Here is a 26636-nt window from a genome sequence, read left to right as displayed (position 1 = left end):
TGCTGCACCTTGGTCTTTTCGCACCTTTTTCTATCTTTTTCTATCATTTATCAACAAACACATTAAAAATACCAAATGTATAACATATGCAATTTAAGAACATAATTTTCATGATTGACATTTAAAACAAGTCAAATCTAGCCCTTAAAAACATGCAAAATCCGTGTTTGTCATTAGCTTTACTCGAATTATGGACTAATCGAAATCAAATTTGATTCACTTACAAATATTTGACTCAAACCATAAATACTCGTATTTCAAACTAGCCAACTAGCTAATCCGGTTAAAAAGAGTATATATTAAATATTAATGTGTATTTGTTTTATTCCTAATATTTCTTCAGGGTCATCTTCTAATGCTTATAGCATCACAATCAAAAATCAAGATCAAATCTCCACCCTTAGATCTTAAAATGAGTGGTTGAGATTAAATCTTACGAATCTCAATAAATAGTAGACAAAATCTCAATACAGTTTTATTGAGATTTCACATGCATTATGTTGAGATTTCACATGCATAATGTTGAGATTTTATATGCATTATATTGAGATTGTTTTATGTATTTGTTGACATGGCATTATATCCACCACTAGATCTTCTAATATTAATATTAATATGTGTATTTGTTTTATTCCTAATAGTTCTTCATTTATAATACATGCATATACTAAACTCGAAAATATTAATTATTTCTCAAATATAAACTTAAAACCAATTAATTACTAGTATAGTATACAAATTTAAAAAAATAAACAAGAACGATATTTGACGAGTCTTGCTGAATGATTTAATATAGTATAGAAATATTTTATGATTATTAATATATTTGTAGTAATTAGAAATTAAAATGGAAGATAGATCTATTTCAATAAAATTTTAAAGTAAATTTTACAATCAAGAATTATATTATAAAACACTATTGATTAAAGAGATTAAAACATTAAAATATAAAACTATCGAAGAGATTAAGTGTGTGATCGTGTGTGATGTTACGTGAGTCGATGCCATATCTCTAACTCAGCTCTTAGTGTTTACTAAAGTTGTTAGTTAATTTCTACTATATTTAAGCAATCCGGTTGAGAAGGAAGATATCGAGTTTTGAGTCGCCGACCAGTTTGAGTAGCTCTACTAAATATATTATTTACACAATTGAAAAAAGCCAAATGATCATGTCATAAATAACAAAACCTAAACCTTGGAGATCACATAACGATCCCTCAAGGCCGGACCTCATTAAAACCTCTATGGCGAAAAACCCTGAGGAAAAAACACCATAAAGGAAAAAGAGTATCCGTCTAATAAAGCAGAAAATAATTATAACAATCCCAAATTCAATCTCAAAAAAAGTAAAACAAACAGAAAGAAATTGCATTATATCTATTGTTCAAGTTGAAGTTTGGGATTATTTTGGGATATGGATCTCCAAGCTGAACCTTCCTTGTCCTCTCCGTATGTTTTTATTAGCTCTGATGAATACCTAATATGCAACTCCAACAAAGACGAGGAGACCTTACGCAGGAGGCGATGTGGCAGCTTCTTCAAACGCGTACATCCCATGATAGTCAATTGTGTGAGACATGACATGATGGAGATGGCCGCAGATTCTTCTTCTTCCTCTGTTATGTCCAGTGCAAAACTCCCTTCCAACCATCTTCAACTCCCTTACACTCTCTATACAGAGAATTTCCAAGAGAGGTAGTATCCCCATAGCCGGCAATGATGACACCTCACTCAAATCACCCAACCGGATTTCTTTTATGAAGTTGAGGGGTGATGACACAAAATCCGGAAGCCTTGAGCCCTTATATCTCTCGATTTCCAGTTTCTTCAAGTTGTAATGTGGCATGACAGCTTCTACTACCTTCATCCACATTGATGATGATGATGATGACTGCTCCATTTCAATTATCGTACTCTCGAAAGATATTTCAAATGTTTCTATTCCAATTTAAATCAAGTCGTCTTAACTGAACCAAATTTTCAATCTCTCGTGGAACCTCTATCAGATCGCACGCTGACAAGAGAAGAGTTTGCAAGAAATAAAGCCTACATACGATTTCGAGGCTATCCTTTGATAATGGAGAGAAACTAAGATCCAACCATCTCAAGTGAATCAGTGTTTCCATTCCCACTGGAGGAAAGTTCATCTCAATTTGCAACACCCTGAGACTTTTCATGCAATCACAAAATTGACAACTTTTTTCTCTCTCATCAAAAGGATCCATATTCCCACTCTAGACTACGATATTTTTGGACATGAGAAGCCAACGAAGGTTCACAAGCTTGACAACTTCTCTCTTTTTCATCATTCTTTCTAAGAAATAGAGCAAAATCATGTATTCATGCATTTTACACCATTCTACTTGCTCACCGGACTCACTTAGCTCAATATCTTGAAACAAAGAACGCATTGCTAAATTCCTCAAGTACTCTCGTCCTTCAAGTTCCACTTCACTAATTCCACAAATAGATCCCAGATAACCTTGCGTCATCCACTCTTCTATCAGAGTCTCCGCATTAATTCGGTGATCTTTAGGATATTTTCTAATACTAGTTCCAATTGGTTGGAATCCGGAGGAATCGATTCTGTTCCAACTTTGTTAACAATTCCTTTTGCAATCCCAGACACGTCAAAAGGATCAGAAACACAAATCCATATTCTTCAAGTCATAACAATCCTTCACTCGTTTATCATTATAAACAAGTTTGGCAAGAGTTGTTTTGCCAAGTCCCCCGGTTCCAACAATAGACAAGATTTGGGTATGACCATCATTAAGCATTAGTTTGCTCACTATGTCTTCTTTTTTCTTATGTATATCCTCCCCATGAACTTTCGTCATGTCAACAAAATGTGTGGATTGCACTCGCCAAGGTGTGGGCACGGGATCAGTTGTAGGCGGAGAGATGACAAAATTAAATTCAGATCTCTCCTTGTAAATCTGTTCAAGCATAGCTTTCACATTTTCTATTTTCTTGGCAATATCACGACGGACAGAAACTTTCTTGAAAGATAAACAAGAAGATCTGATGAAGGAACACCCTATCTTTTGCTTAGGCTCAGGCTCAGCCGAACCTTCCCTCTTATCTCTGAGAAGAGAATAGCTCCATTCATCCAAAATATCCTCCATCTCATAAGCAGTAGCTTCGAGCTTCTTCAACCAACTTTTGACACTTTCATCTTTCACTCCTCTCTTTTCTGCATCATCCAACACCTTTTGGATCGTCTTGAGCTTCTTGGAAAGATAAAGAAGTTCGTCCTTCACGCCTCTCACCAAATTGACTTCATACCGAATCTTATCTTCTAATATAGTTGCAATTCTCCCAACCACTTCTGAAACAATAGCATCCGCCATTTGTGTTTTGGAGCTGCTTTTTTTTCTTCCTTTAATTTTCTCCTCTTGGTTTATCCTGGAAATTAATTCAGTGGTTGGATTTAGACAAGTATGTGGGACAAACATTCAGATCTTTTTGTGTTTTAATTAATATAATTGAATTCCTATATTTTCTTAAAGCATATATTCCCTCCGTCCCTTATAATTTGTCACCATTTGATTCGACACTGGTTTTAAGAAATATAATAGAATGTTTTATAATAAAATGTGAGTGGAAATGAGTTTGGAATGTGGGGTCTAATAATGGTAAAAGTGTAAGGCGACGAATTTTTAGGGACATATGAAAATGGAAATAAGTGACAAATTTTCAAGGATATAACAAATTCGGTAATGCAACCTTTTCTCAATGGTCGGACAGTTATGTTACGAACAAAACCGAATAAATGAATGAATCGATGGAGAAGATTCCGGGTGCAGCTTATAGAGAAGATTAACATTTTGAACAAAAATCTCCACCGGCTTTGTAAAATATTGGAGACAAAGAGGCATGAATATCATCGTTCAAGAATGATTGCCAAGAAGATTGAGGAGAAATTGAGATGAAGTTGAACTAAGTTGCATTGGAGTTGCAAGAATTTGTAAGAGAAGTTTTTGGGGAAAAGGAGTCAAATCAAAAAACTTCCAGAATCACAAGGAAATAACGAAGAAGACGCAAGAATGCAAGTGGTAGAGCTGAAGAAGATTCTCCGATGATAACAATTTGGTTAGATGGAGAAGCGTCAGCTTCATTTCTGTATATCACGACGACAGTGGTGGCCGTAATTCATAGATTCAAGAGTTGAGATATTAGAAATGGGCCACTCATCCTCTTAAAAGGCCTCATCGATAACAAAGAAATTGAAATAGAGCAAGAGTTGGATCGTTGATTTATGAGACAGAGACATCGATAACAAAGAAATTGAAATAGAGCAAGAGTTGGATCGTAGAGATGATTTAGGTGAAGCACAGAGTCCTCACATGACGATCATGCAAGAAATGACACAAGTGAAGAAAAAGTGAAAATATGTTGAAACCAGTGGACTGGCTAGTTGGTGATTTCGGGCTTAGCCCAAAATCACCATCAACGGTTCCGAACCAGTGTTGGGTCTGGCTGGACCATTCATTTTGGTTCAGCAATGGATCACTACCTAATATCAAACTGTCCTCTATTTTGGAGTTATCTGATCTAAAATAACTTAGTACTTAAATGTATGTTCTGACTATGTTTTGTCTTATCTATGTTCTCAATCAAACTGTCCATAAATATCAAACTAAACAACAACAAGCAAATTGAGAACAATGAAAGATTGAAAATGATAGCGCGACTGACCTGCACAGCTACTATGGTTGTGCGACGGCAAACGGGCGGTAGCCTCACGTTCCGTTTTGGGGGTGCCTTTCTTAGGAATAATAACGAAATAGTACAATAGTTTGAGTAGTAAATAGTTGGTGTTTCTGGTTATGGATGGTAAATCAATGGTTTGAAGCTAGGGTTGACCGGTCCGATTCAAGATTGAACCATTGGTTTCAGTTTAGCCATGCATCACTATTATCATATAATTATGACTATCATTGAATGAATTAACACTAATTTCTATACAAAACAACAATAATAATAAGCAATTGAATTACCAAAATTCCTGCACCTATACTAATATGGTTATACCTAAGGCTCTAAATATAAATAATTCATATTAACACAATATTATTTCAAATTCAGAACAAATAAAATTAAGAACAATAAAGACGGAAAAGAGCAATTAGACAGAGCGACAGACCTTCACGGCTGGTAAGTGGCAGCTACTATGGTTGTGTGGCGGCCGACGGTGACGACGAGCAGGAGGCGCTGCAGCAGACGACGATGTACGTTTTGAAGTTGCTTTTTTTAGGTAAAATTTTTGCGTTAGGCAAATTTAGAGATTAAGTCTAAGAGCTGATTAAATAGGGACTCTGCCATCTACATGAATTTTTTTAATACAGTGGCAGCTGGGAAACAACTCAAACATTAATAAACTAGAGCATCATTATACATTAATTATACCTATATTGATCAAGTAGCCTAAATCAAATTCAACCACATGCCCACATGTTTCATTTGTCAACGCTTTCACCATTAATTAGCAGAGTATGCCTAGTGCACATATAAATCTCATTTGATAAATTTAATATACATAGAATTTAATTATATGGTTAATAGTCAATTAAATCATGAAGTTTGATCAAATTCTGATCCGTTCTATTCAATTTTAAATTTAAATAGTACACAATTTCAATATTTCTCAGTTGTTCTATCTGTGTACAAAATATTATCTCTAAATGATATTCAAAATGGCATGGTTCATGAAAATAAGTGATTTCTCTTTTCTTTTCTTATTTTGTTAAAAAAAATATCGTTTTGAACATCATTAAATGACAATATCGATAATTTGTGGAGCATATTAAAGGGACAATTGCAAAAATTAAAACTTTGTTATTTAATACCCTTCTATCCCATTAAAAATGAAACATTTTTCCTTTTTAGGTTGTCCCATTAAAAATAAAACGAATACTAAAATGAAAACTACACTCACAACACAACACTATATAAAATCTAGTGCCGAAAAGTAAATATTTCATTTTAAATGAGACGGATGAAATATTAACCTTTTAAATTTAATAGTATGAATCGAAATTTGACTAAAGATTTAATTTACTATTATCCTTTAGTTATACTCCTATTATATTGAACAACTATGGAAAAATCAAATTCAACCACTTGCCCACATGTTTCAATTGTCAACGCTTCATCATTAATTACTAAAGTATGCCTAGTGCACGTATAAATATCACTAAATAAATTTTATTTTTATTCTATGAATATATAATACTCCATTTAATTTGACGTAAATTTATTCTCATCTTTTTTGCTAGAGTGATATTTTTGAAGGCTAACAAAATCTCTAGTGGCCCAATTGTTCGCCAGGAAAAACCATACCACAAATTGAAATTAGAAAGAGATTGTCCATTTTCATTCTAGTATTTAGTAATTACTGTAGTTGGTATTGTTTCGTTTATACTGTTGTTTCTAAATTTCCAAATTTAATAAATTAATAGAGTCAAAACTAATTCGAAATAGTAATAATAGAGTTTGAGGGTTAGGTGTAATGAAGAGTGCTCGACTCTTTGGTACCAAGTCGTCACCATTAATTAATTAGAGCATCATTAATTAGACATTAATTATATTTTACATATACTCATTTCTGTATTGAACATTAATAGGTCAATAGTTGAGAACGTTTATAACGTGCTAACAACCAATTCATCAACATTAATTAACTAGAGCATCATTAGGCATTAATCATAGTACTATATATTATACTCCCTCCGTTCCATAGTAATAGAGGCATTTCATTTTGCACACTCGTTTTGAAAAAATAATTATAAATAGTCAAAGTGGAGAAAAAATAAAGTAAGAAAACTCGTTTTGAAAAAATAATTATAAATAGTTAAAGTGGAGAAAAAATAAAGTAAGAGAGAGAATATAATAGATAAGACTTTTCTCTATATTATTCTCTATCGTATTTTACTTTTTTTCCACTTTAACTATTTATAATTATTTTTTCAAAACGAGTGTGCAAAATGAAATGCCTCTATTACTATGGAACGGAGGGAGTATTAATTTGGTGCTCCAAAATCAAAGTTAATCACATGCTAACATGTATGTGGGGAGAGGGTTCATATGAGAGCCTAACAACCTTGCTATAATGTATTCTAATCTATCTACATTTTTTTCTAAAATCAAAGTTAATAGATGGTCTGGCCAATGTATCATACCAAAAATGATTTTAGTTTCGATCAACGCCAAAATTGATATAGTATAGAAATTTTTTTATGATTATTAATATATTTGTAGTAATTAAAAGTTAAAATGGAACATAGATCTATTTCGATAAAATTTTAAAAGTAAATTTTACAATCAAGAAATATATTATAAAATACTATTGATGAAAGAGATTAAACATTAATTATAAAATTATCAAAGAGATTAAGTGTGTGATCATGGTTGATGTTATGCGAGTCGGTGCCGTATTGCTAACTCAGCTCTTAGTGTTTACTAAAGTTGTTAGTTAATTTCTACTATATTTAAGCAATCCGGTTGAGAAGGAAGATATCGAGTTTTGAGTCGCCGACCAGTTTGAGTAACTCTACTAAATATATTATTTAGGCAATTGAAAAAAGCCAAATGATCATGTCATAAATAACAAAACCTAAACCTTAGAGATCACATAACGATCCCTTAAGGCCGGAACTCATTAAAACCTCTATAGCGAAAAACCCTGAGGAAAAAACACCATAAAGGAAAAAGAGTATCCGTCTAATAAAGCAGAAAAGAATTATAACAATCTCAAAAAAGGTAAACAAATAGAAAAGCATAAGTATTTGCATGAGACCTATTGCCAAAATTTAAGTTGGGGATTATGTTGGGAAATGGACCTCCAAGCTGAACCTTCCTTGTCCTCTCCGTATGTTTTTACCAAGCTCTGATGAAAACTTAATATCCAACACCTGCAAAGACGAGGAGACCGTATGCAGCAGGCGATGCGGCAGTTTCTTCATACTCTCACAGCTTCTGATAGACAAGTGTGTGAGACATAGCGTGATAGAGATGGCCGCAGATTCTTCTTCTTCCTCCGTTATGTCCTCCCACTCCTCCCATTTGGAGCAGCCATAAAATTTCAGTTCATGAGTTTAGGAAATGCAACAACAACATCATCACATGAAGATGATTCTATTCCTAAAAACTCCCTTCCGACAAACATCAATTGCTTCATAAACCAAATTTCAAGAATTTCCAAGAAAGGTAGTTTCCCCATAGCCGGCAATGATGACACCTCATTCAAATCAGTCAGATGAATCTGTTTTATAGAGTTGAGGGGTGATGACATAAAATCCGGAAGCCTGGAGCCCTTATATCCCCTAATTACGAATGAATTCAAGTTGTGGGGCATGACAGCTTCTACAAACTCCATCCACAATGAAGAAGATGATACTGATGACTGCTCCATTTCATTCATCGCATCCTTGAAATATATTTCAAGTGTTTCGAGTTTTTGAAGGAGCGTCTTTAATTGTGCTCGTCGAGCATCCTCAACCAATTCCTCCATTTCACCCATACTACTACAGTAGATTTCCAGTATCAGAGATCCACTAAGAAGACGGTGTAACTTTTTAAGAAAACCCAACTTGTTGTATTCACTTCCATCTTTGAATATCAGTGCCTTGAATCTTCAAGATTTGCAGTTCAACCATACTACAAATACTCTCTGGTAACTCCATTATTCTCCAATTCCAACTCAAGTCAAGATGTCTTAACTGGGCCAAATTCTCAATTTCATCTTGAATCTCTTCTAGACTGCAGTTTGCTAAGGAAAGAGTTTGCAATTCAACTAACCTATACATGCTCTCTGGTAACTCCTTTAAGTCTCTATTCCAACTTAAATCAAGTCGTCTTAACTGAACCAAATTCCCTATTTGTTGTGGAATCACTTCTAGAGAGCAACGTGCTAAGGAAAGGGATCGCAATTCAACCAATTTACACATGCTATCCGGTAACTGCTTTAATTCTCCATTCCCACTTAAGTCAAGTCGCCTTAACTGACCAAATTCCCAATTTCTTAACTCCTTCAATCCTTTATTCCAACTTAAGTCAAGTTCTCTTAACTGCACCAAATTCCCAATTTCTCCCCGAATCTCTTCTAGACTGCAGTATGCTAAGGAAAGAGTTTGCAATTCAACCAAACGGCCCATGCTCTCTGGTAACTCCTTTAAGTCTCTATTCCAACTTAAATCAAGTCGTCTTAACTGAACCAAATTCCCTATTTGTTGTGGAATCACTTCTAGAGAGCAATTTCTTAAGGAAAGGGATCGCAATTCAACCAATTTACACATGCTATCCGGTAACTGCTTTAATTCTCTATTCTTACTTAAGTCAAGTCGTCTTAACTGCACCAAATTCCCAATTTCTCGTGGAATCTCTTTTAGGCTGCAATATGATAAGAGAAGAGTTTGCAAGAAATAAAGCCTACACATGATTTCAAGGCAACCCTTTGACAATTTACTCCCACTTAAATCCAACCATCTCAAGTGAATCAACGTGTCTATTCCTACGGGAATAGGACTGTCAACTCTATACACCCTAAGGCTTTTCATGCAATCACATACTTGCCAACTTCTCTCTCTTTCGTCAACAGGATCTCTTTCATCAACAGGATCTCTTTCATCAACAGGAGGTCCGTAGTCCCACCACGATAGACTCCGATATTCTTGGACATGAGAAACCAATGAAGAATCACAAACTTGACAACTTTTCTCTTTCTCATCATTCTTCCTAAGAAATAGAGCAAAATCATGTACTATATCATGCATTTTACACCATTCTATCTGCTCCCCCGACTCACTTTTCTCAATGTCTTGAAAAAAACAACGCATTGCTAAATTTTTTATGTTACCTCGCCCTTTGCGTTCCACTGCACCATTTCCACTAACAGAGCCTAGATAACCTTGCGCCATCCACTCTTCTATCAGAGTCTCCGCATGAATTCGGTGATCTTTAGGATAGACGGCACAATATGAAAAACAACGCTTGAGAACAGGGGACAATTCATTGTAGCTCAAAACCAAATGTGGAAAAAGCTTGACTTCCTCGTTATCCAATTGCCATATTTCACTCTTCTCTACATGTCTCCACTCTTCCAAATCCTTGAGCCGCAAAAGTCTCCCCAAAACAACTGCAGCAAGGGGCAATCCCTTACACTTGCTAGCTATTTTCTTGCCCACATTTTCAAATTTTTCACATTCCTCCTTGCTTTTTCCTGCAAGAGATGTGGCACACAATAATGACCAACACTCTTCAGAATTAAGCTCTTTTGGGTAATAGATATCATCTTTTAAGGTACCCATCATCTTTGCCACTCCTTCATTTCTCGTTGTCACCAAAATTTTACTACCTGCAGCACCATATCCGAGATTGATTTTCAGGTCCTTCCATTTGTCTTCGTCTTCTGTCCAAACATCATCAAGGACTAGAATAAACTTTTTTCCTGAAACAGATGCTTTTAGTTTTTGTAATGCCAATTCTTTTTGGTCGTTATTTGGAGGAATCTTTTCCGTCCCCACAAGCTCAACAATATTTTTGGCAACCACAGTTACAACAAAAGGATTTGAGACACATACCCAAATTTTTAACCAATCCTTCTCGAAGTGGGATGGTTAAAAATAAGCTTGGCGAGGGTCGTCTTCCCAAGTCCCCCCGTCCCAACTATAGACAGAATTTGGGTATTACCACCATTAAGCGTCATATTCGCCACTATGTCATCCCTTTTCTTATATATGTCCGACCCATAAACATCGTTGAAGTCAATTGAAGATGTGGATTGTTCTCGGTGAGACTCATGCACTGGCACTGGATCAGTTGTAGGCGGAGATACGTCAAACTTAAAGTCATTTCTCTCCTTGTAAATCTGTTCAAGCCTAGCTTTCACATTTTCTATTTTCTTGGCAATATCACGACGGACTGAAACTTTCTTGAAACCTAAACAAGAAGATCTGATGAAGGAGCACCCTATCTTTTGCTCAGGCTCAGGCTCATGCGAAGCTTCCATCTTATCTTTGAGAAGAGAATAGCTCCATTCATCCAAAATATCCTCCATCTCATAGGCCGTAGCTTCGAGCTTCTTCAACCAACTTTTGACACTTTGATCATTCACTCCTCTCTTTTCTGCATTATCCAACACATTTCGGATCGTCTTGAGCTTCTCGGAGAGATTGAGAAGCTCCTTCTTCACGTCTCTCACCATTTTCACTTCAGACTGAATCTTATCTTCTAACATAGTTGCAATTCTCCCCACCACTTCTGAAATTATAGCATCCGCCATTTATGTTTTTCTTTTCTTCCTTAAATTAACTCCTCCTCTTGATTTATCCTGGAAATCAATTTAATGATTGGATTTAGAAAAGTGACACTACTACCACTGTTCTGGAAAATTATCTAGAACATTAGAGATAAAGAGGCATGAATATCATCGTTCGAAATGATGCTCAAGATTGCCAAGAAGATTGAGAAGAAGTTGAGATTGGAGTAACAAGAATTTGTAAGAGAAGTTTTTGGGGAAATAATGAAGTGGTAGAGCTGAAGAAGATTCTCCCATGATAACAACACATAGTTCTTGGCATACAAAAGTGGATCAAGATGTGACAAGGCTTAGGTGTAACTAAAAATGTATTTCTTAGTCCGAGGAATCATTGATTCTACAGGCTCAAAAGATCAAGAAAGCAAAATGACGAGTACAAAATAGTATTGCAATTGCTGAAAATGGATTGATTCAGAGATAAGGATGGAGTATTTAGCTAGCTGAAAATGGAACTTGTGTTAGAAATTATGATTATTTTTATCTAGTTATGATTATAGTAACGTGTTAATTTTAATAATTTGAAGAGGAGGTCATGGAAGCACTAATATATTGAAAACCCCAAAACGACAGAGGGCGAAGCGCCTCGTGCACACTACGCGACTCTTGAGGTCGGTCGGGTTATTAAAAAAACTTCACAGATTTTGGAGAAGCGTCAGCTTCGATTTGGTAACACGGCGACATTGGTGGTGGCCATGATTCACAGATTTTGCTTCGATATGATTTGGAATAAAGTATTAAGTCACGTACACTATAATTTAGAGACCTAATTAATTGGCTATTCGATGATTCACGGATGAAAATAAGTGGATAAAATAGTTGGCATTTGTCCAACACCTTGGTCAATGGTTTCGAGCCGGGGTTGACCGGCCCGATTGAAGGTTGAACCATTGGTTTCAGATTGAATGGATCAACACTAATTACTATATGAAAAACAGCAATAATAAGCAATTGAATAACCAAAATTCTTGCATCTATACTCTTATCCATATGGTTATATTATACCTAAGGCTCTAAATATAATCTTTAATATTAACACGTGATAGAGTTGGTTAGGAATTAATGCCCCACGTTCCCATCTACACTCCCTGTTGAGTGTTGACATCGAGCACAGCTCATCAACAAACAGCTCAACAAATTCCAATATTATATTACATAAAATAGATATCAAGTCATGTTTATATTTTTAAAAATGGGTAATTTTTGTTGAGTTTGTTAAACTCATTTCCTCCCTCAGTCCCCCATAATTTTACCCAGTATTTCATTTTAGGTCGTCCCACATAATTTTACCCATTTCACTTTTACCATTTTTGGTAGTGGACCCTATATTCCACTAACTCATTCCTACTCACATTTTATTATAAAATTAATACTTTAAAAGTAGGACCCACATCTCACCAACTATTTCAACTCACTTTCTATTACATTTCTTAAATCCTTGTCGAGTCAAAGTGTGTAAAATTATAGGAGACGGAGGGAGTACTTTATAATTAAGATATTAAAATATTGTCACCACCGCCTTTGGAGAAGGATCTGGAGTTGCCGAGAAAATCACCTTAGTCACAACATATTTGCTATATTAAATAATTAAAGAATTGGATAGAAGTATCCAGCTCCTTGTAACCGACTTAGCATTTAAAATGGATAAGTATAAACTAATCTAGAGAGATAATTAGCAATATTATATTTAGAAAGAAGATAGCTAGAATTCTCTAGGTGTGGTAATGTCGGTTAAGAACCGACTTAGACTTTCTATATATATTGGCACTTGGCCATTTTGTAGTACGAGAAAAATGAGGAAAGAAAAGAAGTGAGTGAAAATTAGAGAGAAAGAGCCGTAGCTCAAGTGAGGAAGAGAGAAAGATTTGTAGTGCTATAGCACTTTTTTTTATGTATTTTGTAATCATTTTTTATGAGAAGCTTATAAATATTCATTCTTCATATTTTATCTTTGTTGAGTGTTCCTATATTTTGTGCGTCAAATATCCAACAATTTTTACTGAGTCTTTTAATTTGTTCTTTAAACTAATGATCCTTGAGTAGATCAATGATCTCTTTCTTATGCTGAGTGGACAACGTAACAGCTAATTATTCACTCTCCATATTCAAAAGCTTGATGTTATTATTTCAAATGCAATAATATTTTGAGCTAAAATGACTTTCATACATACATATGCAATTTCCATATCAAAAAAGTTAATTAGAGCTTGTAGTTTTATAATCAATAATGTTGAACTATTGCAAAATTAGTGGGAAGGCCTTTGGCGCCACTGATTTTCCATGTTGATATGTGGCCTTAATATCATTATCAGGCACATATAGTTGGGCTGCTTTTGCTAAAATTATACTCATTCCGTCCGAAATTTTTCTATTTTTTTTTTAATTTTTGATAAATGAACTTCACTCTCAATTAACTCTTTACACTCAAGTTCTATTATAAAACTATAAATAGAATTCATATTCCTCTAATTTTTTCAACTCACTTTTCTTCACATTTCTTTAAACTCGTGTTGAGCAGTGACGTATTCACCATAGAACAAGGGGGTACAACTGTACCCTCAAAATAGAATACTAATACTATGTATCGAGATGATTTTATTAAAATCCTCTTTGGTCTAGTGGTTCTCCTACCTGTCTTCACAGCAGAGGTTCTGAGTTTGAACCTCATTAGTGCAAATTTTGATTTCTTTACCTTTCTTGCGTATATCATACTACTTATTTCAGTTATTTTTTGTTTTAGTTTTGTTAATATAATTTGTTTACTTATTTCATGTTTTATTTATTCAGAGAATTAAAAAGTTCTACAGCCTTTTACTTCTTTTTCTGTCTTTTTTATTAGAATAAATGAATTTACTTTATTTTATTTACTTGTATTCAAACAATTAGAAGAATAGGTGCTATTACTTTTTTTATTTGTTAAAACAGTTGAAAAAATAAATCTATACATTGATCAAATTCTCAAATAATCAATAAATTACTTTAAACCTATTTTATCTATTGTGCAGCAATTATACTCACGTAGTATATAAAACATTTACAACTAGTAAAATATCTAAACTTTTTAAAAATAATTGACATTTTGCTTAAATTATTTATTTCCACATGTTTCAATTCTAAGATCTGTTAATCTATTGAAAAATAAATAAAAAATTTACTCAAATATTTTATACCAAATATAATTTATTTCCTAGTTATATAATTTATGTCTATATAAGACATTGGTATTTAAAAGAACAGATAGGATTGTTTGGATTTTTGAACTTCCATAATTGTTTTCCGTATCCCCGAATCAAAAATCCTGGATTCGCCACAATACATAAAGTCGAACCAACACTAGGATCCTTAGAATATAAATAGGCGCTGAATTGATCAATAAAGGAGACAAGAATTACGCCTACTTCCTTCTCTTTTTTCTCTCTATTTCTCAACCCTAAGCGGTCCACAGGATTCCGCCTCCCGGGACTTCTCTCTTCTCAGTTTCGACCTACGTTGAGAAGAAGACTCTTAACAAACTGGTGCTTTCACCGAACTCATGGATATTATTACTTCGGAGGTCCGACGTTCGACGGTAAGCGACATGAGCGTTTCAGCTGGATCGGGTAATGTGGCGCCGACGCCCATAGCAACGATGTTCGAGCACATTCTGGCTTCTCTAGCACGGTTCGAAACGCGAATGGATGATTTTGATCGCCGATTGGTTCCGCCGCGTTCGGGTATGACCCATAGCCTTGGTCTTCTTTCGCATTGGTTTACCGACTCTCTGCCGCAATCGCTGCCGAATTCAATCCCTACGCAGTCAGCGGTGACCAGTATACCGCCTCCTCCACGTTCGTCGTGGGAGCGGTCGGGGTCAGGGACGGGAATTGGTGGAGGAAACCTCACAGTCGTTCTGCCTTGCCGCCGTTTCCAATGCCGAGTTTGTTGGGGAGTTTTGGGTCTGGTTCGCAGGCTAGTACGGGCCCGCTGACATCGTGGGATCCTCCGGGGTTCACGCAGGGGGTGACGCTGCCGTCAGGACGTCAGCAGACTTCGTGGGACAACCCGATGTGGCACAATCAAGGAGGTCAGTGAGCATGGGAACAGCCGCGGGATGTCAAGATGAAACCACCGCGCTTCAATGGCTCAGACGGCGTGAACTGGATTGCTCGGGTCAAGTATTATTTCGATCATCTTATGATGCCGGAAGCTTACCGCCTTCATTATGCAGTGATGCTTTTTGAACAACAAGCGGCAGAGTAGGTGTTTAATTATCGTGCCAGCAACCCGATTGTACTCTTGGAGGACGTGCAGCGACGTTTTGACCCGCAGAGTTTCGAGGATTATTTGGGCTTGATCGCTAAACTGGTACAAACGGGTTCCCTAGCAGACTACAACGCGACCTTTGAGTCGATGCGGAACCGAATCCCCAATATCCCAGAGTATACTTTTCTACCCATTTACATCGCCGGACTCCAGCAACCGGTTCGAAGTCAGGTCAAGCATAGCCACCCGCGATCAGTAGCGGCGGCGATGGCATTCACCATTGAGTTCGATTGCAGTGTTGAAAAGCCAGCGGCACAACCGGGACCTCAACGCCAAAATTGGCCTCCCAGGGACCAAAAAGGAACCCCAGCGGCGGGTCCTCTGCAGCAGCAACCCCAATCACAGGTAGTAACCAGAACGGTTTACGCAAGGGGTCTCGACTATTCTAAGTTTCCGGTCATCCACTTGACGGCAACACAACGGGCAGATCGCACCCGTCGCGGGCTGTGTGTGTATTGCGAGGAGAAATGGGTGCAAGGACATGCTTGCAAACGACCTTTTTTGGCGTATATGGTTGCGGAGGATGGTGAGGAGATGGAAGAGACAGACACGCCCACGGAGCATCAGGAGCCGGAGCTGATCACGGCTGACCTCTCGCACATACATGCTATGGAAGGGCGTCAGCGGCCGGAGGCTATGGTATTCAAGGGGACGATTGGCGCCAACCAGGTGGTTATTTTTGTGGATACAGGTAGTTCCCATGACTTTTTGCATCCTCGTGTGGCGCAGAAATTGTCCCTTCCCTTAACTGCGATTAAACCGTTTCGAGTCTATGTGGGTAACGGCGAGTCACTGGTTTGCTTACACGCTAGCATGTAGACCCGTGTTGTGATTCAGTCGCAGATATTTTTGATTGACTTACATATACTCCCTGTTCATGGACCGGATGTAATACTCGGATTGGCATGGCTGAAATCGTTGAGGCGAGTGACGAGTGATTTTGTAGACGGAAATTTGGAGTTTATACGCAATGGGATCCCGATTCGCTTGAAGGTAGCTGCTCCAGTTGTCCAGCCAACCTCTCTCAAGGTGGTTGCGCGGTTGCTGACTTTGAAGGGAGCGGCGGAGTTATTTGAGATGATCACGGTGGCCGGAGTTGAGGACCTCAATACCACGGCTGACCCACCCCAATTTTCTGATGATCTGGATCCCATGATATTAGCAGTTTTGCATTCGCATGAAGCAGTTTTTCGCACCCCACCGGGTGTGCCGCCGCCTCGTCCCTTTGATCACCGCATTCATTTGCTGCCAAACTCCAAACCAGTCAATGTGCGTCCTTATAGATATCCCTACTTCCAGAAGAATGAAATTGACAAGCAGGTTAAGGAGATGTTAGCCTCGGGGGTTATCCGGCCGAGTCATAGTTCGTTCTCCTCGCCAATGTTACTCATCCGGAAAAAGGATGGATCCTTTCGGTTCTACATTGACTACAGGGCCTTGAATACAACCACGGTGCCAGATCACTTCCCTATCCCGACTTCGGATGAATTGTTTGATGAGTTGGGAGCAGCCCGTTTTATCACCAAGCTTGACCTACGCTCCGAGTACCATCAGATTCGGATGCATGCGGATGAAGTTTTCAAAACAGCGTTTCGGACTCACTATGGCCATTTCGAGTTCTTGGTCATGCCGTTTGGCTTGACTAACGCCCCTTCGACGTTCCCATCTGCCATGAACATTATCTTTCGGCCGTTGCTGCGCCTCTTTGTTATCGTCTTTTTTGACGATATTCTGGTCTACAGCCCCACCTTAGAGTCCCATGTTCACCATTTACACGAGGTACTCACGATTTTGAAGGCTAACTTCTTTTTTGTTAAATTGTCCAAGTGTACTTTTTGCAGCACGACGGTAGAGTACTTGGGACATCTGATATCCGCGGGCCAGCTAAAAGCCGACCCAGAGAAAATCGCGGCTATGGTTGCGTGGCCCGCCCCGTCATCCGTCAAACAATTACGCGGATTTTTTGGCCTCACAGGATATTATAGGCGTTTTGTGGCGAACTACGCTACAATTGCAGGGCCACTGACCGAGCTCCTTAAGAAGGACGCTTTTACTTGGTCTGCCGCTGCAGAAGACAGTTTTCAGGCGCTTAAAACCGCAATGACATCAGCACCAGTGCTCAGATTGCCGGATTATTCTAAGGTATTTTGTATAGAGACGGATGCTTCGGATTTTGGTGTAGGTGCGGTGCTCCTTCGGATTTTAGCAGAAAATTGGGTCCCCGCCGGCGAGTGTCATCGACGTACCATAAGGATTTGTATGCGATAGTTGAGGGGGTGCAGAAATGGCGCCAGTACTTGCTGGGGCGAGAATTCATGATTCGGAGTGATCAGCGGAGTTTAAAAGAATTATTGCAGCAGATTATCCAAACCCCGGATCAACAATTCTATGCTAAGAAGCTGATGGGTTATAAGTTTCATATCGAGTTTAAGACCGGGACATCCAATAAAGTTGCGGATGCGTTATCACGACGTGATATGGTGCCGGGCGATGGCGAGGCTGACCGCGAACTCACGGAGGCGGCGCTGCGAGCGCTAGTGGCACATCTAGTGCCAGACCTTTTGGAGAGGTTGCGCGCGGAGACGGAGACGCTGGACGAGCTGGGAACTTGAGCAGCTTGATGTCAAAATGGCTAGGAGTTCCATTAGAGTGCTCTTGGCAGTAGCAGCTAGGAGGAACTGGGAACTTGAGCAGCTTGATGTCAAAACGGCCTTTCTGAATGGGGATTTAGAGGAGACAATATACATGGCTCAGCCCCAAGGTTTTGAGGTGCCTGGGTCAGAACAAAAGGTGTGTTTACTCAAGAAATCCTTGTATGGCCTCAAGCAGAGCAGTAGACAGTGGTACCTGAAATTTGGTGAGAATCTGTCAAAGCTGGGGTTTTCTAGGTCCTTGTATGATAGTTGTGTATTTGTGAAAAGGGAGAGAACAAGGAGCCCATTTACCTTTTGTTGTATGTAGATGATATGCTGATATCAGGCCAAGATGTCAGAGAAATCAGAAAGGTGAAAGAGCAACTGAGAGCAAGCTTTGAAATGAAGGATCTTGGTGCAGCAAAGAGGATCCTAGGCATGGATATAGTCAGGATAGAAGTGAAAGGAAGCTGTGGATGTTGCAAACTTACTACATCCAGAGAACTTTAAAGAGGTTCAAAGTAGACAACATGAAGAGCACCTCTACACCACTGGCAGTGCACTTCAAGCTGTCTAAAGATCAAAAGGTAAAATCAGAGGCTGAAATGAGAGAAATGGAGCTGATTCCTTATTCCAATATTGTTGGCAGCATGATGTATATGATGATTTGCACAAGGCCAGACCTGGCTCATGCTATTAGTGCTACCAGCAGATACATGGTGGACTATGGGAAGCAACATTGGAGTGCTCTGAAGTGGATAATGAGATATCTAAAGGGAGCAGATAATCTGAGAATTGAGTTCAATACAGAAGGCACAGTTGATAAGGAGGCTTTAGTTGGGTTTTGTGACTCGGACTATGCTGCCAATATTGACACAAGAAGGTCCCAAACAGGTTATGTCTTTACCTTGTTTGGATTGTTGTATGTTGGAAGTCCAGCTTGCAAAGTGTAGTGGCTCTCTCCACAACCGAAGCTGAGTATATGGCCCTCACTTCAGCAGTAAGGAAAGTAAATGGTTGTTGGGGCTAGTCTCGGAGTTTGGGATAGAACAAAAGGGAGTCACAATCTACTCTGACAATAATGGAGCCATCTTCTTGGCTCGACATCAGACCTTCCATGAACGTAGTAAACATATCGATGTGAGGTTGCACTTCATAAGGGATGAGGTGGAGAGTGGCAGAGTCATGGTGAAGAAAATTGATACTGCCCATAACCCGGCTGATATGCTCACTAAACCATTGAGCAAGGAGAAGTTTGAGTACTGCTGTAGGTTGGTGAATCTGCAGAGTGATGATGGATAATTCAATGTTGAATCTTGCTACATTTCGTCCAAGGTGGAGATTGTTGCATGGTATGGCCGAGTATAGCAAGATGGGGTGCATGGGAGTAGAGGTGAAGGCTCAAGTAGAGAACCAAGATATAAGCTGGATAGTTAGTTGAAAATAGATCCGTTGTTTGAAACGGTTGAAACAAGATCAAGTGAAGATCCTTTTCACTTTATGCGTGTTGTATAAAAGCAGTAGCTTCATTGAATGAGAATAAGTTTTCCTTCTCTTCAAGAACTATCTTCCTCAATAGAACACACACACTAATCTCACACACTCATTCATACTCTCTGTTAGATTCAACGGGTGTTATGTAAACTATCTTGCCTTATAGGTTTGGTGTTTCATATACAATTTTTTAGTTTAATAACTACAAAAAAAAAAGCAAAATAGTGACGGAACTCAATAACTCGACAACTAGTGATAGAATTAGTGACTGAAACATGTCAGTCACTAATTAGTGACAGAGTATTCCGTCACTAATGCGAAACGGTCGCCATGATTGCTGTCACAATAACTTTAGTGACGGAAATTCCATCACTAAAGCTTTTTAGGACAAGTTCATTATTGACGGATCTACCAAAACATGATCTGTCACTAATCTATTAATGAAGAAATTTCACTGTTTAGTGGCGGATATTTCCGTCACTAATTGGCGAATTTTTTGTAATATAGTTCATTTTCTTATGAGTTATTATTTGGACATCGAAGGGTCGATGCTAATTACTAGTACAAAATAAAACGACTATATGCAATTGAGTAACCAACAAGAAATTGATTAACCAAATTCTTGCATAAATCGCAACGAGGTCATTGCAATGCTCTAACTAAGGTTCTAAATTTTGTCTCTAACATTCAACACACTACTTGAAATTCAATTCTAATAAAACTTAGAACAATAGTGATGAGTGACTAACCTGCTCGGCTTATGGCTGTGTGACTGGTCTACGGGGACGATGGCGGGAGGCAATGGGGCGGACGACTACGTTAGGCAGCCTCACGCTGCGGGCTAGCTGAGCTGTGTATGGAGGTGCGACAAATAACCTTTTATATATAAAAAAAAAATCATATTTTAATAATCAGTCGAATTTATCACATGACACTTCCAATATTAGCTTAAATTTGGAGGCCAATTATAAAATCTGTTATGATCGAATAGTTCATATGGAAAAATCGTGTTGAGAGAAAACTTTGAAGAAAAAATGAATATAATATAAAATTACAATTTTGTCACAAATTTAAATAAAAAAAGGTAAAAGTTAAAATTCAGATACAATACGATAAACTTAGTACAATGAAGACTAAAAAACCAAGATTCAAAGGAAAAATCATAAAATATCGAAAATTCGTACCTAACTGACAAATGACCTTCTTTTAGAATAACATTGTTTCAATGATCGATCAAATTTGTTAGTTCATGACACTTTAAATGGATTCTAACAAAATCTCTTATCGAAAAATCATACTACCATAAATTGTGAGAAAACGGAAAGAGGGTGTCCATTGCAGTTGTCTCCGATTATTTTATAAAATTTAAAGAAGAAGGTAAATTAAATGTTTTTTTAACTAATGTATGGATAGTATTAAAAAGTTAATTACAAATTAAAAAATCATCAAAAAGTATAATAATAATAATCTCATAAAACAAACGCCCTTTCAATTTTGGTCGTCCCACAGAAACAGTCAAGTTTTATTTTTTTTATAATTTTTTCTCTTTAATAAGGGGAGTCTCGTTCTTTACTAAAATTACTCCAATTATATTTTCTTTTTATTCATAAAAAGTGTGTAATATTAAAAGGATCTGTATATTGTTAATGGACGAGTGTATGTTAAAGTACTTGAAGTACTTCAATTCATAACTAAGACCAATCTTGAACTATTAGATTTAAAATGAGTGGATAAGATTAAAGCTCACGAATTTCAATAAATAGTAGACAAAATATCAATAAAAGTGTAAGATAGACAATATGAAAATATCAACATAGTGTATTACAAATATCACACAATGATATAAGAATTTCAACACAAGTATCCGAAAATATCAACACAGTTTTATTGATACTTTACATGCATTATATTGAAATTTTTTGATCAATTTATTTATATAAAATCTATTTATCAACATATATAAAAATTGAAAAATAAATTATAAAAATTCATCATCCGATCATTGTCGGAACATATGCAATTCGGATCTAGTTAGAATCCTTACAAAGTTATCTTTAATCATTTTTAGAAAAAAAATATTTTAAATCGAAAGAAATACGTAAATTTAAAGTTTTAAGATCGTTTTGAGAAGAGAGAAAGTCGTAGTTTTAATTACCATCATAGAATTGACATTAATATTCTTTAAATTGATTTACTAATTATTTACATTCAATAAGTTATTCATTTAACATTATTTTAACCACCACATCTCTTAATCGCTAAGAATTAATTTTAATTTATGATTGTTAATTAGTTATCAATTGATCACCACCCATCTCTCACGTGTGAATATAAATGACATAATTAAAGAAATAGATATAAAGAATAAAAAAAATAGCTTAATATTTAAAATTAATAACTTAATCTTCGTATACATTGTGAAAGAATAACACATCCACAAATTCAGGCAGTCATAAATACCTTGGTGTCACAAATATAAATAAAAATGGTAAAAATAAAATTCAAATGCAATAAATATAGAACAATGAAGATTGAAAAGAGTGGTGAGAGAGATCGTGAATTACCTGCTATGGGCAGTGTGATGGCCGACGACGGGAGGCGATGGGGCTAGAGTTTAGTGTCTGAATGGATGTCCGACTCTGAGGGGTGAGCCAAAGCCAAAGTAAAATAAGCATAAAGAATGAAAATAAAATACTCCCTCCATCCCACAATATTTGTCACTCTTAGTGGTGGTACGAGTTTTAAGAAATGTAAAGAAAAGTTGGTTGGAAAAGTTAATTGAATGTGAGATCCACTTTTTATATTGGTTTTATAATAAAATGTGAGTGAATTGTTACTGTTTATAGTAAAAATGAAATGTGACAGTTATTGTGAGACGGACCAAAATGAAAAAGAAAAACAATTATTGTGGGACGGAGGGAGTAGCTTATTAATCAAAATTAATAACTTTATCTTTGTATACATTGTGCAACAAATTCAGGTAGCCCATAAATATCTTCTTTGTCACAATTTTAAAATGAAAAAAGGTCAAAAATAGAGTGAAAATAGTAGTGACATATATAGCATTACTTAACTGCACTGTGGCTGTGTGATGGCCAATCGCCGGGGACGATGACGGGAGCAATGGGGCGGACGACTCACGGTGCAGGATAGAGGGCTGTATGGATGTGTGATTCTGAGTGATGGAGCTGCTTTTTTTAGGTTTGAGTTTTAATAATGTGGAATGAACAAGCTAGGATGACTATGTGCCTTTTTTAAGTCAATTAATACAAAGATTGGTGAGAAGCCAAGAATTGTCAAAATGATTGGGCGATTAAATTTGGAGCTACATTGAAATTTCTAAGGCATTGTATGGCAACTGTATGACAGCTGACGTGGACAATGACCGCGCGGTGGCCTCACACGCCGGACGATCGTTGCTTTTTGACAATTAAACTGAGCCAATTAAAACTATTCTAATAACGATAATAATAGTGATAATGTTTGAGTTGGGAGGAATGAACAAAGGAACCAACCAATTCTTATCAACATTCTTATCTTGAGGTAGTGCCCTCAACCAACCAATTAATATTAACATTATTGATGAAAATGACATTATTTGAAAAGTAGTCACACAGAAAAAAATTAAAACTATATATTATTATTAAAATTAAAAACTTAATTTAATTTGTATAAGATGGGGTGGGCTTAATATAAGAGGCCCATAAAGTTGGGCTGCTTTTGCTATTGATTGGGCTTTTTAAGGTGGCCCAGTACCGTGATTGTGCGAATCTCTTTTAGATTCGTGATAGGCTAATCTTAATCTCTGCCTTCATTAGTTGCTTTTTGAATGTGTTTTTTAGCATTCTCGAGTTTCATTTTGAATTTCATATGCCAAGAAGAAATTATTCCAAATAAATTTATATGCCTTCTGCCCATTAACTGAAATGCATCTGTGATTTATATTCAAGGAACATAATTTTGTTATGCGTACAATCAGTTCGACGAAATGTCCCAGAAGCGTTTTGTGAGTGAGTATTCGAAAACTCACTCACAATGTTTGTCGAGATGACGAGAAGAGTTTTCCCCTTTGGGCCGTCGATAAAGCCCAATTTTCGAACGGATTTGTGTACAACAGCAACACACTATTCCGGGCCGTTATTTTAATGGGGGCGTTTGGGCTGATTATTGGGCCTTTTATGAGTAATTTTATATTAAGATATTAGGCGAGTTCCAAACCTTTTTTTAATTATATTTATAATGTTAATTCTAATAGTAAGAGATTGATTTCCAAACATTTTAATAAATGGTTCCTAATAATTAAATATTATAAGAACGGTATTTGTAGTAATTTATAAATTAAAATGGAACATAGATCTATTCTGATAAAATTTGAAGTAAATTTTACAATTACGAATAATTTGTTATAAATTTGAATTATCCAATTTATTTATTAGTGTTTATTATAAATGTCTAAAAAGTAATATTTATATGAATTGAAAGGTTAATTCTATTATATATTTTTATTTACTTAGACAAATTGTTGAGTGCACACACACTAATTATAGTATTAAATGTGATGAAATAGAAAGTTCAAACAATATGATTCACCAGATTCACCTATATCCATAACACACAGCCTACAATAAACTGTAAATACAATTGAAGTAAAAGCATATATCAATCAGGGGAAAAATTCCAACAATCCACTAAAAATTATTCATGTAATGAGACACTCCGAAGAAGTAAACATGCTCTACACATTAATATGTCTAACATTAACATACATAAAAGCGAGATATATTTAGAGGCGTAGTTAACGGTTTCATTCAAACACAAAATTACGGAATCCGAGCTACAATTCAACAGAAAATCAATTACCTCGACAGAGTAATTAACCCAACCATATCAGCAACAAAAATACATGAGCTAAATACGGATAATTCAATTCAATTGAAATAATCGATTAGCTACCTTGAGTAGTGGATTTTGAGATATTGCGATTGAGGAGATCTGAAATGGAGATTTTCGTGGTTTTTTTGGCTGAAGTTGAAGGCGATGCCGCCGTCAGAGCTTCTGGCTTCTTCGGATAAGTGCGCTGGCGGTTGTAAGGGAGGCGCTGTTCAGTGTCGACAGAGGAAGCTCGAACGGTGGATGATAGCGAAAATATTGGCAGCGCCACCGCCATTGGAATTTTCCGGCGAAATTATATCCAGCTGCGTTTGCTTTTTGCGGAAGGATATTTATCTACTAGTGAGATTTTAGGCGAGTTCCAAACCTTTTCATTAAAATTATTTTTATAATGTTAATTTTAGTAAGAGAAATGGGATTTAATACCAATTTTCAAACATTATACTCCCTCCGTTCCATAGTAATAGGAGCGTTTTTCCATTTCCGTCTGTTCCATAGTAATAGAGTCATTTCTTTTTTTAAGTAAAAGTCAACACATTTTTCCATACCTACTTTACTCTCTTTTACTTTTTCTCTCTTCATCTCTCTACCTTTTTCATTTTCCACTTTATTCTCTCTTTACTTAACTCACCTAACACAATTTTTCTTAATCTCCGTGCCGAAAAGTTTTGCCTCCATTACTATAGAAATACAAATTTTTGAAATATTCGTATTTGGAAGAGCAAATTAGATTAAAAGCTTTATATTAAAATTAGTACTCCCTCCGTCCCATAAAAATTGAGACAAAACTTTTAGACACGAAGATTAAGAATTATATTAAATAAATAGGAGAGATGAGAAAAGTAGGAAAACTAAGTAAATGATAGAATAAAGTAAGAGTGATTAGATGTTTTGTCTTTTGTTAAAAAAGGAAATGACTCAACTTTGTTGGGACGAACTAAAAAAGAATACAACAACTTTTATGGGACGGAGGGAGTATATGTATTCTATTTATTCCTAATGTTTCATTTATGATACAGACATATACTAAAATCGAAAATATTAATTATTTAACAAACATAAACATAAAACCAATTAATTATTATTAGTGTACAAATTTAAAAAATAATTTGACAAGAACGATATTTGATGAATCTTGCTGAATAATTTAATATATATAAAAATATGTTATGATAAATAAAATTTCACCGTAGAAAATTGAACAAATAAATTTACTGTAATTTTTCACAAGACTAAATTAATCTCTGCCTTCATTAGTTGATTTTTGAATGTGTTTTTTAACATTTCTTGAGTTTCATTTTGAATTTCGTCAAAATGCCAAGAAGAAATTATTCCAAATAAATTTATATGGCAGTTCATTAACTGAAATGCATCTGTGATTTATATTCAAGAAACAAAATCTTGTTGTGCGCATATGACTTTTACGAAATTCCTTATGAGCATTTTGTGAATGAGGATTCTATAAGATGCCCATACAATGTTTGTCGAAATGCCGACAAGAGTTTTCCCTTTTGGGCCGTCGATAAAGCCCAATTTTCGGAACGGATTTGTGTACAACAGCAACACACTATTCCGGGCCGTTATTTTAATGGGGCTTTTGGGCTGATTATTGGGTCTTATTTAAGTAATTTTATAGTATATTAGATATTAGGCAAGTTCCAAACCTTTTAAATTTTATTTATAATGTTAATTCCAATAGTAAGAGATTGATTTCCAAACATTTTAATAAATGGTTCCTAATAATTAAATATTAGCACATAAAATAACAATCGGGTTAACCTATTAAATTTTAAGTTAGCTGATGCCCTATTTATTAGCACTAAAAATACCTGCAAGTTTACAGGGTACATATAGTATAGCTAAAGGTCAGTACCGGGATATCGAACTCAGGGAATAAGATTGCAACTGGCTATCATATACTAAGCATCATATACTATCTAGAGACGCGAAGATTTTGGGTTTTGGATTTATAAACTAGGCAAAAATAAATAAACAAAAAA

The 26636-nt window shown here is 36.2% G+C and overlaps 3 protein-coding genes across 4 annotated transcripts in view; all 3 read right to left on the bottom strand.

Annotated features, from left to right (window-relative positions):
* The window catches only part of LOC125205749, a 47815-nt gene extending 22833 nt beyond the window's left edge, over positions 1 to 24982 (bottom strand). Inside the window, exon 1 of the mRNA XM_048104851.1 lies at positions 24700 to 24982. Within this exon, the coding sequence (XP_047960808.1) occupies positions 24700 to 24913 (214 nt within the window). The 5' untranslated portion in view covers positions 24914 to 24982. The remainder of the gene's footprint in view (positions 1 to 24699) is intronic.
* Positions 2590 to 5258, bottom strand: LOC125205750 (disease resistance protein RGA2-like). Of its 2 annotated transcripts, none has more exons than XM_048104852.1 (3): positions 5150 to 5258; positions 4702 to 4771; positions 2590 to 3408 (listed from the first exon to the last, which is right to left on the bottom strand). In XM_048104852.1, exon 3 carries the CDS (start codon positions 3351 to 3353, stop codon positions 2640 to 2642), a length of 714 nt encoding a protein of 237 aa, XP_047960809.1. In that variant the 5' UTR covers positions 3354 to 3408; positions 4702 to 4771; positions 5150 to 5258; the 3' UTR covers positions 2590 to 2639. The 2 variants fall into 2 exon arrangements, with proteins under 2 accessions (XP_047960809.1, XP_047960810.1); XM_048104853.1 differs by having other exon boundaries at positions 4702 to 4767; positions 5150 to 5251.
* Positions 10475 to 20599, bottom strand: LOC125205751 (disease resistance protein RGA2-like). The gene is made up of 2 exons (XM_048104854.1): positions 20496 to 20599; positions 10475 to 11332 (listed from the first exon to the last, which is right to left on the bottom strand). The coding sequence occupies exon 2, from the start codon at positions 11282 to 11284 to the stop codon at positions 10592 to 10594; it is 693 nt and encodes a 230-aa protein (XP_047960811.1). The 5' UTR covers positions 11285 to 11332; positions 20496 to 20599; the 3' UTR covers positions 10475 to 10591.
* Positions 24983 to 26636: the final 1654 nt, after the last annotated feature.

Source organism: Salvia hispanica, chromosome 2 (genome assembly GCF_023119035.1).
Source record: "Salvia hispanica cultivar TCC Black 2014 chromosome 2, UniMelb_Shisp_WGS_1.0, whole genome shotgun sequence".
Classification (NCBI taxonomy): Eukaryota; Viridiplantae; Streptophyta; class Magnoliopsida; order Lamiales; family Lamiaceae; genus Salvia; species Salvia hispanica.
Note: the sequence above shows the minus strand (reverse complement) of the source record. Positions and strands in the feature narration are given on the sequence as shown.

Bases quoted from the DNA above. Each gene is read 5' to 3' on its own strand.
- LOC125205750 (XM_048104852.1), bottom strand. From the start codon at position 3,353: ATGGCGGATGCTATTGTTTCAGAAGTGGTTGGGAGAATTGCAACTATA.
- LOC125205751 (XM_048104854.1), bottom strand. From the start codon at position 11,284: ATGGCGGATGCTATAATTTCAGAAGTGGTGGGGAGAATTGCAACTATG.